We start from the raw sequence: 16444 nt of genomic DNA, 5'->3' as shown, positions 1-16444 counted from the left end.
AGTTCAGATGCCGCAGAAGCCATTATTGTTTTTTCCAAGGAAAAAAGTGCAGGGATAGAGTATATACCCAAAAGTTAAACACCAACGCCGTTATTTATATATTTGAATGCGTACACAAGATTTACTGAAAATAACTCAGTCTGTTCAGGATCACTGACGGCGTTCCGCATCAACCCACGAGTCTTAAGAGAGAGAATGTACTAGAATAATCTAGAAGGAATACGATAATAATAATACGATACGATACTCAAAAGGAACGTCGATTTGAACCCATCGGACTTCCATGTCCCTTTTTCCCACTCCCAAAAATAAGTTAAGTTCGTAATTTGAAATTATTACTTAACGTATAATTCTTTATTTATACTCTCTGCTAAATTGAGCAATTTACTTTACTTAATTCATCAATTTTTATTTGTATTTTTAATAAGTTGTCTTTTAATTTCATTCAAGTGTTTAGAGTTTCCGTTTTTGCTTTTGTTTCTTTGTTCTGCCTTACTAAAAATTATTTAAATTCAGAATCATATACCTAGGTTCAAGTTTATTGTTGTATATTAATAATGTAGTTATTATTCCGCGTTATTCCCTCCTCCGATTATTCTCAGTGTACCAGAATATGAATTTGTCTGTCAAGTCTGTACCAGTTTTGTTTTGAGTGTGATTATTCGGGGGTCTGTCTAGTATTCACCTTTGCGTGTATTTATATACTTAAGATAACCATTCTGTATGCACAATTTTAACTAGTTATGTACACAACTATATGTGGCTACGACAAATGCTAGAACATATCCGAAACACAAACTGAAGTACAAACAGGTAAAAAAAATCGCTAGGGTTTAATGCCATTGTTAATTGTGTTAATTCAGCTATATATTTCAAACGGCATCCCACTAATTCTTGCAGCTGGCTTTGGTTTTTTGTGGCTTGTGATTATCGTGGCCCACGAAATCTCATCGATTTGGGGGTCTTAGGTTTAAACTGGTAAGTTTGTGTTTGCTACGTGAACTTTAAAAGGATTTGCCTCGGTTTTGTTTTTTCTCATAGTCGTTTCCTATTGCTGGATAATGTGCCACAGAAATCGCAAGAGTTCTAAAATCGTTTATGAAGGTGTCTAAAAGTATGCATTGAAATATACTCTACCAGAAAAACCTTCGATTTGTTACTGCATACTCTTAGGCATCTTAATGAGTGCTTTCAAACCCCTTGTGATTTACGTGACTCGCGTTTTTGGGAAATTTTTAGGCTAATTTTTACGGTTTCTGATCTGTTATTTACAGTTCGAATAGTGCACACAACTCATGACCAGTCCGTTTTTTTTACATTTTTCGCCTTTTTGTGGTGCCTGTTTTTTGTTTGTTTTTATGTTTATACTCGATTTAACTTTACGCAATGTTAACATTCTGTCTTTTGATTTTGTTACAAAATCGTTCGGCCGCGTGGCTTTTTAATTTTTTCCTTTTATTCTTGTTTTGTAATTCCGTTTAACTCATTATTGTTTTGCTTAGTTCATTAAAATAATGTAAAAAATCTGCAAATTGCATGCTCCTCGTTAATTAATGTGCCTTTAAAAAATGTCTATGATTTCTCTATATGTATTCATTCTTATATTTACAGCAGTTTTCATTTTCGATTTGGTTTTGCGAACTTGATCCTTTTGTGTTCCCTCTATATATTTTACGAGTCTCCAATTGGATCTTGTTCTTGTTGTTCATTTATTTAAAACCTTTGTTTTTGGCAGTGCATTTATATTTATTATTTTCGGTTCACTAATTCATAATGATTCGCCTCGGCTAATGACTACAAATGAAGTTCATTTAGTTAGTTGCTCGTAAATTAGGTTATTAATTAATCAACAGCAGTTATTTACAATTTTTCGGTTTGTTCTCACGCAAGGTACGTCTGATTCAACGGCCATTAAATGAAGTTGGAGTGCTTAGTTATTTGAGTTTTCGAAAGCAACTGAGGCAGAGAGATACGACTAGAAAGTATAGTTGGAAGACAGTTGTTGGGGATAGTACACTTGAAACGAGTCGCGGGGAAATCGAAACGATTGTGGGGCTTTCATTGGATAAAAACGGAAACGTGTTCAATCCTTGAGCAAAACGGCTTATTGCTTTATTACAAAAATCGCAAGCAGTCCCTGAAAAAATGCGCATATCAAATAAATGCTAACAAAACTCTCACTTTGCTGTGTAATCTTAACTCTTCTTTTTCTCTAATATTTAAACATTAAACTTGTTGCCCTTAGTGTGCCAAACTACAGTTGCTGTTGTTGTTTCTGTCGTCTTGCTGTTTGTTGTTCGTTAATTAATGGTTAATATTATTACTTAGTTGCAGTTGCGTTTGCAGTTGCGGTTGCTGAAACTCTAAATCTTGTGGCGCTGCTCCGACCGCCTCCGTGCGATCCTCCGATCCTTTTAGCATCCTTATAGCTAGCTTTAACTGGTATGTTAGATTGGTTGTCTATCATCTAGGCTTGAGTAGGTGTGTGCATTGTTATTTCCATTTGCCTTGGCTCTTAACTATGTATTTGGGCTTAGTGTTTAGTCCATTTAAATATGCAAATTCAAAACCTTCGCTTAATGTGTAAGTTGAATATACAAATGCTCTCTCCGCTCACCTATCGCTTGTATTTATTATGTATACGCACTGTTAGCTTAAGTAATTCTTTCTTTTATTTAAAATAGTCGTTGTTCGTCTTCCTCTGGTGTTTGCAGCTGATGTGATTCGTGTGTGTGACTTGTGCATTAAGGAGGGTGTTTTTCTGGGGGTGCTAAGAGATGACTTGACAAGTTCTACAAAACAGTTCCTTGAAACCTTATGGGTAACCTTGAAATCTCACATCACTTTCAAAGAACCTTTTTAGAATCTCCTCTGATCTCATTTTTTACCCTCAAAATCCACCCTTCCCGTAGTGCAAGTGTGTACTTTCTTCTGATCCTCGCTTCAAACAGAGTTTTGGCTTAGCACAAAATTAACTTTAATTCTCTTAATTTTTTGGCAGTGTAAAAATTGTAAGTAAATGTAAGTACGGTTCTCGATCGGCTGTCCAGCACCGCGAATTCTTCGGTAATTACTTGTCCAGTCGCCACACGAACGTGACTAGTCTTCGTCCAGGCTCTGCGATCGTCGCTTCGAGACCACCAGATATTTGCGGCCGAAGTAGGGTGAATCTACGGGAGGATGCAGTGAGTCCGAGGCACTCACTTTTTGCGCAGAAAGTCGGTGTACTTGCGTGCTCGCTTGCGCACTCGCTTCAAGGCCGAGCCCAACCGGAACTGCTCGTCGGCAAGGTCATAAGCGGCGGCGGGGTGGTGGTTGAGCAGGTGGTGGTGCGCATGGTGGGCGTGGGTGTGGGCGTGGCTGTGGTGCGATTGTGAGTGCGGTGAGTTGGCGTGATGGTAGTGATGCATCTGGACAAAGTCGTCCCCAGCGGGGTTCACGGAGCCGCCCGGTGAGCCCGGGGAAAGGGGTTGGGCAGCCAGCAGATTGTGCTCGGAGGCGGCGTCGAAGGACTCGAAGTGGTGCAGCTGCTGGTGGTGCGTCAGTGGCTGCGGCGATGGCAGGGACGAGGAGTGCTCACTGGTGGTGGAGGGAGCACCCTCCAGGCCAGCAAACTCCTTGGGCAACTCGTCTATCCCAATGGGCTTCTCAAAGTGCGAGTTCCCCGACATGTTCGTGTAATCGTAGCTGGGATAGGTGTAGGGCAGGTAGCCGGCGTGGTGACCCACCTCGCAGCTCTGGACCTCCGAGCCACCTGCACCACCTCCTCTGTTGTTGATGAACTTCACCTCGTTGGCATTCCTCTCGAGACTGCTGCTGAACGCTATGTTGATGTTGTTAGAGCTCGTCGACAAGTTTATGTTCGTGGGCGAGAGCTGTTCGGTGGAGCTCTGATTCAGGTTGGTTTCCTTCGAACTGGCTCTGTTATAGCTCTGGAAACACTCTGCCGCATCGCTGGAGGCTGTGTTCGTGGTGTTGGTATTATTGTTATTCGGATTCGCATTCTGACCCTGCTGGAAGTTGTTCTTGTACTGAAACTCCAAGGCGTTCGAGGGCTGAAAGGGATAGTTCTTCGAGTTGTTCAGGATATCACTGGCCGTGGCATCGCCCTTGGAGAGATACTGATGGATGTCCTCGCTGGTGATCTGAAGATCCTGGTCCAAGTAGCTGTTGCACTGTATGTAGTTGTAGTTGTTGCTGCAGCAGTTGTTGTACGCCTCGCCGGCATCCTGGTGGAACATCACCGTGGTGGTGGCCTCCTCCTCGAACTCGCAGTGATAGCTGCTGGAGCTGCCCTTGCTGCCGCGACTTCCCTTGCTGCCTCGCCGCTTCCGGGCCGCCGCCGCCGAGGTGCTGGGACCCTCATCATAGACGGAGGAGTTACTCGTGATCTTCCGGCAGGGCTTCATCTCCGGTTCCGGTTCGGGCACCTGCCAGGCATCCAGCTTGTCTTCCTCGCTGTCCCTCTCACCACCCACTCCACCCACAGCTCCCTCCATCTCCGAGGGAGACCTGCCATCGGCCAGGAAGCTCCAGCGGATGGGCGATGGCGAACAAGCGTACTCCGGCAGCTCGGTGCTGCCCAGGGCGCCCTTTGAGCTCTGACGCTCCAGGGTGGACCCCTGCTCGGGAGCCATGCTCTTGGCTCGATCGAAAATGGATGTCAGGGAGCCCAGCTGACTGTTGGGCCGACTGGCGTTCAGGCCCCTCAGGGATATGGAAGTGTAGCTGGGGTGGCGATGTTCTGGCAACAGACTTCTCTGACTCCTGTGGTGCTTGCGCACCAGAACCGAGGCGGACTTGATCGAGTTGTTCCGACTCAGCGAAGACCGCGAGCCGTAGAGACTGGTGGAGTCTGTCTGGTAGCAGTAGTCGGAGCTGGTGCAGCAACTACTGGGCCTCCTGGATGAGCCGTAGAGATCTTCGGCGAAGCACTGGGCCAGTTCGGTGCGCGAGGAGCTGTTGGTGTTGGTGGTGTTGCAGCAGGTGCGTCTCACGAGGATCTCCTGCACCTCCCGGTCCGAGCAGGCGGGGTCGTGGCACACGTTCGACGTGGGTATATCGGTGACGGAGCGGTGGCGACGACTGGTGCAGATCGAGGGACGCACCACCGAGCTGGGGTGGCCGGAGGAGCCGGCCTGATGAGCTCCCGGCAGACTTCCACTACCCTGGCGGCGACTCCTGCGGCTGTGGCGACTCGAGTGGTGCGAGTGATGGTGGTGCGAGTGCGGCGAGGTGTGGCGACTGTGGTGCGGACTGTGGCTGTGCTTGCGTTGCTGCTGTTGCTGTTGCTGTGGCTGTTGCTGCTGGCAGTGGTGCAATGGCGGTGGCGGTGGATGTACTGGTGGTGCTACCTGCTGCTGCGACTGTGGTTGCGGTGTCTGGGGCTGGTGCATTGACGAGGGATTGGCCTGGTCACATACGACTTCCTTCTCATAGCTACAGTGTACGTATTCGTGTGTGGCATAGCGGGACTGTTGCTGCTGGTGGTGCACCTGCTGCTGTTGGTGGTGCATCTGGTGCACCGGCTGCTGCTGGGGGGGCACCTCCTCAGCGCGACTCGTGGACCGAGCACTGGCAGAGTCAGGAGGCGAGGCGCTCCTCAGTCAAGGCCCGCTGCTCGGGCAGACAGGTGGAGGCTGACGAGGGTGATGGGGCGCAGAGGCAGCGCTCCGGCCCTGGTGTGTACTTCGGCCGCCTTCTAAAAATCGCTCGGATGCAGCTGCCCAAGGCGAAGGGTGTGGCATTGCGGGAAACAAACAAAGTCAAAGGTCGGGAGTACGAAAAAAGCAATTAATATGGCGTGCCAAATGGTTGGTTTCTCGTCTGCATCATCGTTAGTATTTAATTTATTGTCGGACGTTTTTTCTGTTTCGGGCGTTTTTAGCTGCGATTCATTCACTACTGCTAATTAAAAACAGTGCATGCAAAAAGTCCATGCCAATAATACGCATGCAATTGGGGGAAAGGCGATAAAAACGCTTGCAATCGCTTGCAAACACATCATGCACAGTCCATAAAACCAACAAAACATTACTTTCACAGGGCGTTGATGAAGTCGAAAGGGCTGCTTGATTGATGGTCTGATTGATTGATTAATTAATTTACTCAAATGATTTTCATTAAGCCCGGTTTTTTGGCCTGACAGCTGCGGTAGTAGTAATAGCCTTAAAACTTTTTTAAATCCCTGTTCGGGCGACATCTATCAAAACCTTAATTTCCACCGCAGCTCTTTTATTAAATTACTGCCAATTAGTTATTTTAAGCTAATTTAAAATTAGAAAATAGTTATTCTATTTGTTCAAAGTATGAAAGTAGAATTAAGTATCAATTAAAACTTAAACTTTTACCGCAGCTGTCTCTAATTGTATTATGGCCAACTAGTTTTTTTAAGCTAATTAAAAATTAGAAAGCATGAAAGTGAATGATTGTGGTTTAATTGGCTGGTTTTTAAATAATACAGATGATTTATAATGTTTCACAAGGTTTGAATGATTTGAGTTTGATTTGTGTTTATGTTTTATTCCTATGTTTTTATTCTTAGTCGCATTATTGGCACTTTTTTTCTGATCTTTGAGCGAGTGGGTGATTTGGGTGTGTTTGGGTGTCTGGTGTTGGAACTCAGAGAGTGGTGCGACTTTTCTTTACTTAGCCAATGGGTTCGCTTCTTTTAGATTCTTTTTGATAGTTGGTCCCAAGATCAGTAGTTTCCCTTCACTTGCGTACTATAAAGGAACGAAAGGAAAACAATATAAGCTAGGTTCATCAGATCCGAACAGTCGGTGGTTCGTTTAGCGCCAGCTTGAGCCTTAGCCTAGTTGAGTATAGTACATGGATTGCAAAGAGTTTTGACTGGGGTGCAATTGGTTTTCGGGCATTTTCATGTAAATGCTTTCAGTGATTGGCAGAGTGGTTCAGTGGGCTGCTTGGTGGCTCAGTGGCTGACTAGCTGGCTAGCTGACTAGCTGGTGGTGGCTTACTAGCTAGCGGTGCTGCTGGGTCAACCTACATGACATCCTTCCGTGCGCCGAGTGCCGGCGGAAGCTGTAGTCGTCGACCTCGTCGTAGTGGCACTTTCTCGCCGCCTGCGGCGTTTGCAGGTTGGTGCCATAGTTCGTGTAGCACTGACCACCCGCTCCGGATCCTGAACCGGAGCCGAGGACTCCGCCCGGACCGTAGTTGCTCGATCCGGGACCCAGGAGATTGGTGCTATCGCTCAGCGGATAGGGACCCATGCCTTCAACCGTCAGGGAAAACGAGGTCGTACCAAACACTTCATTATTACAGAGTACGGCAAAGGGATTTCTCGATTTTTCATTTTTGATTTCGTTTTTCAACGTTCATGCAAGATCAGATAGTCGCCAATATTGGTTGTTTGTTGTTGTCGAGTTGGTTACATACAATAGTTGAGTGTCGGTTGTGTGTTAGAGGTCCAGTTGATGGTTGATTTTTAATCGATTGATTGATAGGTTTCCAATGTTTAAAATTGTTTGATCCAAAAAAACACAATTCATAAATCCGAATGGAAATAAACAATGCAAGATAGTTAATTTATTCAGACAGACGCGAGCACGCATCGGTTTTTGGTTACAGATTAGAAGAGAACAGTACAGATCGAATTTCTACAATAACAAGCAGCTAGGTAATTAGGAAAAGAGTCATTCCAAATGATACTTCAGAAATACTAGGCAAACGATAACAGTTGGAAATTTATAGATACACACACATTTATTTTAATGAGTGGAGATGAAGGAGGTTAGTAGGGGACTTTCAATGGATCGGGAAAATGCTTTATTTCCTTTGTAATAAAAATAAAACGTGTGACTAATTGCTCGTTAAGGTGTACAGGTGTGATTAAAAAAAAGTATGCTATACAATTTTAAAAGGTATACTACAACTTCTGTGGGATGGTTTTAGTTTGTTATATTCGTGTTAATTATGCCCCCCAAGTGTTTTTATGCCCCAACATCTCATTGGTTGTGAAACAAAAAATTAATTATGCAACACGTCGAATGTTGAACAAGTGTTGTTTTTAAGGCAATTTACATAGATACATTTTGTTTGATTATGTGGCTTTGCGGAGTTTAAACAGTCAACAAGTATATTCAAAATTAGGGTTCTTTCGTGTTTACCTAAAGGACATTTGCTAACTTGTGTGTTTGTCTCACCACCTGTGTATATGGATATGCAAATATTGGGTGTGTGGTTCGAGCAATTTGCACAACAAATAACGTGGAAATTAAAAACTCAAACGGAAACTGGAAGTGAAAGTGAAACTGAAACGCAATCAAGGTGTTGTTTTTCGAGGACTTCGGGATGGGCAGGATGTGAAGGATTAGAGCTCGGAATCGGAGGGAATCGGGTGTTCTAGGTGGCACTTTGGCGTGTTTTGGATTCTTACGTGAGTCATGTTGGGTCTTCTCCTCAGATACCATCAAGGCGGCATGCTCGATGCCAGAATTCATACTTTGTGGCTCCAAGCTATTTGTGCAGTTTAGCATACTCCTGAAATTCGCACACTCTACGATTATGTTTTAAGTGTAAACGTATTTGGTAAATTTAATTTCTTTGCAACTAATGAGAGCAATTTCGAGAGTTTTTGTTTTCGGGGTTCTGGCTGTTTGGTTTGGAGTTAAGAGATTCACCGAAAAAAGGATCTCGCTGGAGGCCCTGTAGCTTGTGTATTATAGAGGCAGCTTGGAAGTTATTAGGCGCGGCTTAAAAATCATAATCATAAAAACAAAGTCAACTGAAAATGGTAATAAAGTAACATTTATTTGTAAACAAACATGTAACGTGAAATTAAATTGATTTAAACTAGCACTAGTTCTAAGTTGGGATATGGCGCCCACGTCGGATCTTCCAGGAATTGCTATGAGTGGAGGTGGTAGTTGATATTTATAAATTACATAGATTTGGACTGGTCACACTGGTTCTGGGACGGTGGAGCTGCCTTAGCGGGGCTTCACTGTGCCTTGGGGTGCGCGGATGCGGAACCTTTGCCCTCGACTTCGCCCTGCGACAACTCAAAGTCCGCGGTGTTGGCACTATTTTCGTTGGCATTATCCTCGCTATATGGTCGGAAGATCGGTCAACAAAATCAGTGTGTGCGTGTCTGTGTGGCTGTGTGAGTGGGGCTCATATGGGTTTTCATGATGGGTGGACCACTTTAAACTAACCAATTTATTTCGTTAATGATCGATGAGGGGAACGGGCGCAATGATAGCGATTCTGATACTTCAGATGACGTGATATAGGGGGCAGAAAACAGATGAGATGCGACTCTTAATCATAGTAGTAAGTATAGGTAACGGTATAGCTATGCATAGAGAGAGTTGGAGAGTAGAGTATTAAAATTGATATTAAATATTGGGTATTTATATAGTTGGCTAGTATGAGTCTTATTTAGTTTGCTTTTACGGCAGCCAGTTTATAGATTGTAGTTGTAGTAACAAAGTAACGAGTTGTAACAAAGTACAGGCAAAGTTAAGCAAACATGCCGAAAAATTGATAGAAACTTTTAGCGCAGGAATTCACAATTTCAATTTTTGATTCGGTTAACTTTCGGTTTGATTTTTTGGTTGTCGGTTAAAAATTGTACATAAAGTGGCTAAATAAAGTACAGCAATACGAGCTACGATTTAAAGGTGAAAGTTTGAAGCGCGAAACGCATCGGATCGGATATTTGTTATTTGTTTTTTGATTTTGGATTGTGGGGCATTTAGATACGGAGTTTAAGAGTCGAGATCGATCGATTCGGTGGCTTCATGCAACTTACCCGTACAGTCTACTATCTCGAAAGGTCCTTGGGGCATACATGGAACGTAGTTCAAGTCAGAGGGTTAATTTCGAACTTATGGTGCATTACAGAACAGAAGAGAAACCAAATTTCAAAAGGAAAACAAATCAAAACTTCTGAACCCTGAACCGATCGGAGGAGTTCGGTTCACTGGATCAGTCTGGCTATGCTAACCGCATAATAAACTTCCAAGTAATGGTAATCGAGGGTTCAAAGACTCGGTATCTGTTTTCTCTAGCTTGTGGTTCACGTTTCTTGTGTTGGTTGCGGAATCTCGAGTTATAGTTATGGGCTGAAGAACTATTCGACATATTGCCATGATTTGTGTGCAGAATTTGAGCTGGGGAATGGGCGAATGCAAGGACACATACCTGCCGTTGTTGTGCCGGAAGAGGGCCAGGATCTCCTCGAAGGTCTTGTTCTTCGTCTCGGGCACCTTCTTGTAGGTGAATATCCAGAAGATGGCCAGGAACACGCTGAACGGCAAGAACGTGTAGTTCTCCAGGGCAGTCTGGATAAAAAGAGGTCAAGATGGTATATATTTAGAAAAATTATTACACCTGAAAGGCTTTTCTGCTTTTTAATTGGTTTAGTATTGCTTTAAATTAAAAAGTATTTCGATTCACTTACCTTCATGCTGGGGAATCCGATGCCGACCACAAAGTTGGCCATCCAGTTGACCAGCACCGCGATGGCCATGGCACTGGGCCGGGGTCCCTGGGAGAAGAGCTCGGCGGTGATCATCCAGGGAATCGATCCGGGTCCCACCGCGAAGAAGACGACGAAGCCGAGGGTGGCCACCACCGAGAGGTAGGACATCCAGTCGATCATTTCCTGCACATAACCAAAGAACTCCTATACAAAATGCATAGTACTCGCATTCTCGATGTAGGCTTTTTCTCATCCTCTACTCGCGTTTAACGAACTGTCTCCGAAATAATACGAATAAATATAGGATACAACCCCCTCCCCTGATAAACCTGGTCTCTTTTATGCATGAGTTGGTTATTGAGTATGAAAAGTAGTAAGTTAGAATTGGAGTTGGCTGGCCTCTCGTTTTCTTGGTTCTCAAAGAGTTGACCTCTGAACTGCTGCTCGAGTCTTTTTCGGGGTCTGAGAATGCTTAGGAATGCTTAGTTGTACGTAAAGTTAGCTATATCTTACACAATTACCAAACAAAAAAGAAATCAAGGCTTGAGGTCACATTGAATGTGGGTTTCTGTGTGGGGCTTCGTGTGTGAGAGGTGGCGACACCTCTAAAAGCGAGTTCAGCGCGGTGCTCTGCTCTATTTTTCCTCCATTTTTGGGGAGCTGGTGGAACTGGTGCCCGGAAAACTTTGCAGAGTTTTGCAGAATGTGTGTTGGATTTTGGTTTTTCGAAACTTTTGCTTGCCTTTGAAACTGTGTGGATTGCTTCTAGCGAAAAACAAAGCGTAGAAATCATAAACAGAAGGAATTCGTCAACCGATTTCGAGTGAGTGTTTTGTGGGGCGAAAGCCTGCCAAGTCGAGAATAGCTCTAAATTGAGGGGCGGGACAGTTGCACTTGGGAGCTGGCCTGGAAATTCCGAATCAGGAACTTGCCTTTCAATGTCAGACATAACTAAAGACAGGTTTCTGATTTAAAAACAATGTTCAGCCAGCTCTCAGGTGCAACAACTTAGCCTAGGCAAATAAAAATGAAATATATCTAAGGGCAAGCCACGTGCAAAAAGTGTGTACAAAATATGCGATTCATAATAAATTCAAATGTATAAAACTCAACGATACCAAAGCATTCCAAAGCTAATCATGCATGAGCCACAATCCGCGTAGCATATTTTCAAATCGCAGATAGGGGACATAATTAATAACTAAAGCGACCAAGTGTTGGCCTATAAATTAAACACACATACGTCTATGACTTAAATGCAATACATCAACGCAAATAGGGAAAAAACTCAAAAAAGCTACATTTAATGGCTGAGGGAGAGTCATAAATCCAACTTGTTATAAATTCAAATATATCTCACATCAATAATTTATAGAAATACGCGCGGGACAACTGTCATGCTCTGTATCTGTGTGTTTGGTTGAGTGTTTGTGTGTTGTTTTGTTTCTGTGTTTTTTTCTTGTTTTGAGGGCTCGACGGGGTTAAACACAACTTCATGCATAAAATATTTATATCAATATTCAAATATTTATAAACACACGCACTCGCTTGGGAGCAAATGGGATATATGGGATTAGTTCTAGCTTCTCTAGAAGTTCAGAGTCAAATGCAAATCACTAAATGGACGGGGGATTAACAAATGCAAACCCAAACTGGCAGGCACTTTAGCATTCACATTCGCAGGCATTGCTACTTTACAGGAGCCAGAGCAGTACTCGACTATCCTGGAGACCCCTATACTTGCCTTGATCAGGAACGAGATGGTGATGAAGATGGAGAATATGAACATTCCGCCCAGGCCATAAAGGTGCAGGGTCCGGCGACCCGTGCGATCCATCAGTGGAATGGAGACGAGGGTCATTACAACCTGGGGGAAAGTAACATATTAATATTCTGATTTTGGAACCGGGCTTTAAGTAAGTTTCCTGGGTCCCTGAAAGCCGGAGGAGACCACCTACCATTATGGCGCCGATGCCTATCGTGGCGAACTTGGCGCTCTCCTCAGTCAAGCCCGAGCTCATGAAGAGCGACGTGGAGTAGTAGAAGACGGCGTTGATGCCGCTGAACTGCTGGCTCAGCTGCATCACGATGCCGATGATCAGGGGCGGACGCAGGGTGGGCGAGCAGATCAGCTCCATGGTCGATATGTGGCTCTCGGACTGCTGGGCCCGCTCCTCGGCCCGCATCTCCTCGATGTCCTCCTCCACGGAACCGGAGGCTCGCAGTCGTCGCAGGGCTAAAAGGTATATGTTTCATGAGTAACTGTCACTAATATCAAGTTATTGAAATATTATAGCAAACTTATCCCACCTTTGCGCGCCTCCTCCTCCCACTGCTTGGTGATGAGCAGATATCTGGGCGACTCCGGGCAGACGGGCAGCAGGATGAGTTGCAGGATCGCCGGGCAGATGGCCAGACCCAGCAGGATTGGCCATCCATCGTTGGTGCCCAGGATCTGCTCGATGCCCAGCACTTGGGATAATAGTAAACCTACAGTCACAGCCAATTGATTAACAGTACCTAAGCCACCGCGCAGATTCAGTGGCGCTATCTCCGAGATGTACATGGGCACCAGCGACGTGTTGAGGCCTACAAAGTATCCATGCATCCATAAAAAGGAATATAAGAATGATAGCACACCAGTATTACTCACCGCAATTTACACCAATTATAAATCGGCCAAGGAATAACATTTCATAGGAATGACTAACTTTGGTAAATCCCATCAAACAGGCGCCGGCAATTCCGAGCACATTGTTTAACAGTAGGCCGCCTTTTCTGCAATTTGAAAGATATAGGATACCATACCCATTAAAGATATATATTATTTATTTTAAGTGTACGAATTCAAGCGAATTTATTTCCATTTTATCTAGAACTAATTCTGCAGAAAATGTATAAAACAAACAAAAATAATAGGCTTGCGATAAGTATAATTATAAACTTTCTTTTCGTATCATAATATTCCCACAAAATATATATGTACTTAGCGGAAACATTTCCTGAATACCATGATTAAAGCCCGACCCATGTTCGTTATACTTCAGTTCAAAATCAATTCTCACCCATTGCAGTTGCTCGAACTTAAAATGCTGAAGTCGGCTAAAATGCTTTTGTTCGGATTAATTATTCTATTTTTCCTGCAAGAATCACAGGAATCACGAAATCACAGCATAAAGCAGTTGTGGACTGCGAACCAGGAGAAGCTGGATAAAATAGAAATCAAAACTCAGGCGATTTTGGATAAAATACAAACTGAATACCAGGAAAAGTCGGCTACAAAACAGATGAACACGCAGGATATTTTGGATAAAATGCAAAATGAAACACTAGGAAAGCTGGAGAGGATGGAGCACCACCTGGCTGCAATCCAGGAAACCCTAATTGCAGTGAAAACAACGGAAGAGGCGAAGAAAGTTCCTCCGGGGTTCGAGCAAATCGGTGGGAGATACTTCTACATCGAGAACACTTTTAAGCTAAATTGGTACAATGCAGAGAAGTCCTGTCAATGGATGGGTGGCTATCTGGCCGCCTTCAAAAATCAAGAGGAGTTTGACGCCATCAAACTGAAACTCAAACACAAGTACAATCCCTACTGGCTGGGCCTCACTGATGTGGACCAATATAATGAGTACCTGTCTGTGGCATCTGGCAAAAAGGCGCAGTTTTTACAAATCGAAGACACCACTCCTCACCAATACCACCACGTTTATTTGCGAAGTGGCATGATGTACACCAATAACGCAGAGCTCGAACTGTACTTTATTTGCCAGGCGGATAATGAAGTTTAGTTACAAACTACTAATATTCAAAAACTCCATTGTCATTTTAAAAGTTATCCCTAATTATAAAACAAGATTTACATGTTTTAAAAACTATGAATTTTCAAGGGTTTAACTGTGCCTTTAAAAAGATGTACATATTATATTCATCGAGTATACAAAAATATATATTCTGTATTTACTGAAATTTTCTATACTATATTGTATCAAATTGTATCTTTCAAGACGGAGATATAGATAGCTTCCAGTTGTTGTATCTGGCACCCTGTATGTATTATATCTTGATCATCGTTTTTATTATATTTTCATTTTTTAATAAATATATATTATGTTTTTATTGTTCTAAACGATTGAGGAGATTTTTCCACTAACCTGCCAAAGCGGTTGGCCATCCAGCCGCCGCTGAAACCACCCAGCATGCCGCCGATGGCGAAAATGGAGACCGCCACCGAGTAGAGCTGCTGGATGAACTCCTCGCTGATGTCCTCGCCGTAGCGGTCCTTGTAGACGTCCTTCATGAAGTTCTCGATGTTCTTCTCGGGCGCGTTGATGACGCCGGTGTTGTAACCGAACTGCAGCATGCCCAGCACCGCCGAGAAGATCGAGTAGGTGAGGAAGAAGGTGAGACCCTGGAAGTTTCGATGGGAAATACCATTAGTGGGGAACAACTCTGTGGGGGATCGGGGTGGGGGCCGGGACGGTGGGGATTCGGTGGGGGCTGTGCGGGCGGGTCCATCAAACGCTTTGCAAACGAGTGTGCGGCAAGGAAACCAAAGCTTTCTCTTTGGATAAGCCCAATTTTCTAATCGAAACTCAGGGATAAAGAAACCATAAGATAAAGTCTGATGGATGAGAGTGTTTGGATGTTGGAAACCATACTTAAAATCAAAGAAATCAAACAAAATAATAAATGTTTTTCATTAGCACTTTTCGTATATATTTATTTGATTTTTGCTACAGAACTTAAAAAATAAACAATCGCAAGATTCTTTAAAATACGTTGATGAAGAAGCCGTCTGTACGTGTGCAGTACTCTCAAACAAATCTTTGTTAAGCCTTTATATATTTGTAACGAATTTTCCATTTTAAATATTGAACTTTAAGCTTTTTTAAATTTTCGATATAAAGATACTTTTCAATTGGTAGATATATATAAAAAAGTTTAACTCTTATCTCCATCAAAAATTTGTTCGAGTGTGGACAAAAACTGAAACCAATTTGAGGAGCATTTGCATCTGTCCATCATGGTGGCAGTTTTTGCTGTCAGTGGTTGAGTGTGGCTGGGTGGATGGATGTTCGGGTGGTTTTGGGTGGTTTTTGGTCGTGTGGTTGTCTGGCTCTGGGTTGTTGGTAGTTGGTTCTTGGTGTTTCGGTTTGTACATGAATAGAGAAATGAAATTCAAGTATTTAATTACACAACATGGCAAATAATTTAAGCTACAAACTTGTTCTAAAAGTCTTAGCTTCCGTCTGTGCGTGTGCTCCTCCAGTCGATCGACGTATTCGCGCAGCTCCTCGATCTCCTCCTTCACCTGCTGCACGGTGTCCAGTTCGTGCTTGATGGCCACCATATCGCGCTTCACCTGGTTTTAATAGTGTGTTTTAATTGTACTCTTCAAGTTATACTCTTTAGATAATAAATCACAGGGGCATCGGATACTGTAGACAATTCTCAGCAATATTTATTGGAAAACTTTGACTTCTACACATTAAATTGTCTTAAATGATGTTTTTATTAATTTGTTGCGGTATACCAATATAAATGTCATACTTCCTAAATGTCATTTAAATGCTTAATATGCAAATTACACTTCTATAATTTTCCTTTTGACCAAGCCTAATTAGAACATTTTCCATGCAAATTCGGTTTTTTTAATTACTAAATGTTTCCCTAATTAACGCTCTCCATTTTCAAATAATTTACAATGTAAAGAAGCTTTGTATGTTATTTGGCATTTAACCAATAATTGAGTTTGCTAAGCATTAATGTTGTATGTATATTGAAAACAATTTCATTTATTACTTAAAATTGATTATTGTGTATATCAATCTCTTAAAAAGGTGTCCAAAAGTATGCTATAAAATATAATGCATTGTTCCTTGGCACTTACAGTTAGGACTTTCGAGCTTTCAATGAATTAAAGCATACTTTCAGGCAGCTATTTGAGAGGAATGAAATCCTATCTCACCTAAACCTATTTTAAGCTGTTCA

General features: G+C 43.1%; 1 protein-coding gene across 1 annotated transcript in view; it reads right to left on the bottom strand.

Annotated features, from left to right (window-relative positions):
- Nucleotides 1-322: 322 nt before the first annotated feature.
- Glut1 (Glucose transporter 1) overlaps nt 323-16444 on the bottom strand; it is an 85171-nt gene continuing 69049 nt past the window's right edge. The window contains 10 exon segments of the mRNA XM_065864398.2: nt 323-5722; nt 8402-8505; nt 10171-10310; nt 10430-10633; nt 12195-12317; nt 12409-12686; nt 12761-13039; nt 13104-13228; nt 14605-14861; nt 15678-15815. Of these exon segments, the coding sequence (XP_065720470.2) occupies nt 3201-5722; nt 8402-8505; nt 10171-10310; nt 10430-10633; nt 12195-12317; nt 12409-12686; nt 12761-13039; nt 13104-13228; nt 14605-14861; nt 15678-15815 (4170 nt within the window). The 3' untranslated portion in view covers nt 323-3200.

Source organism: Drosophila suzukii, chromosome 3 (assembly GCF_043229965.1).
Source record: "Drosophila suzukii chromosome 3, CBGP_Dsuzu_IsoJpt1.0, whole genome shotgun sequence".
Classification (NCBI taxonomy): Eukaryota; Metazoa; Arthropoda; class Insecta; order Diptera; family Drosophilidae; genus Drosophila; species Drosophila suzukii.
Note: the sequence above shows the minus strand (reverse complement) of the source record. Positions and strands in the feature narration are given on the sequence as shown.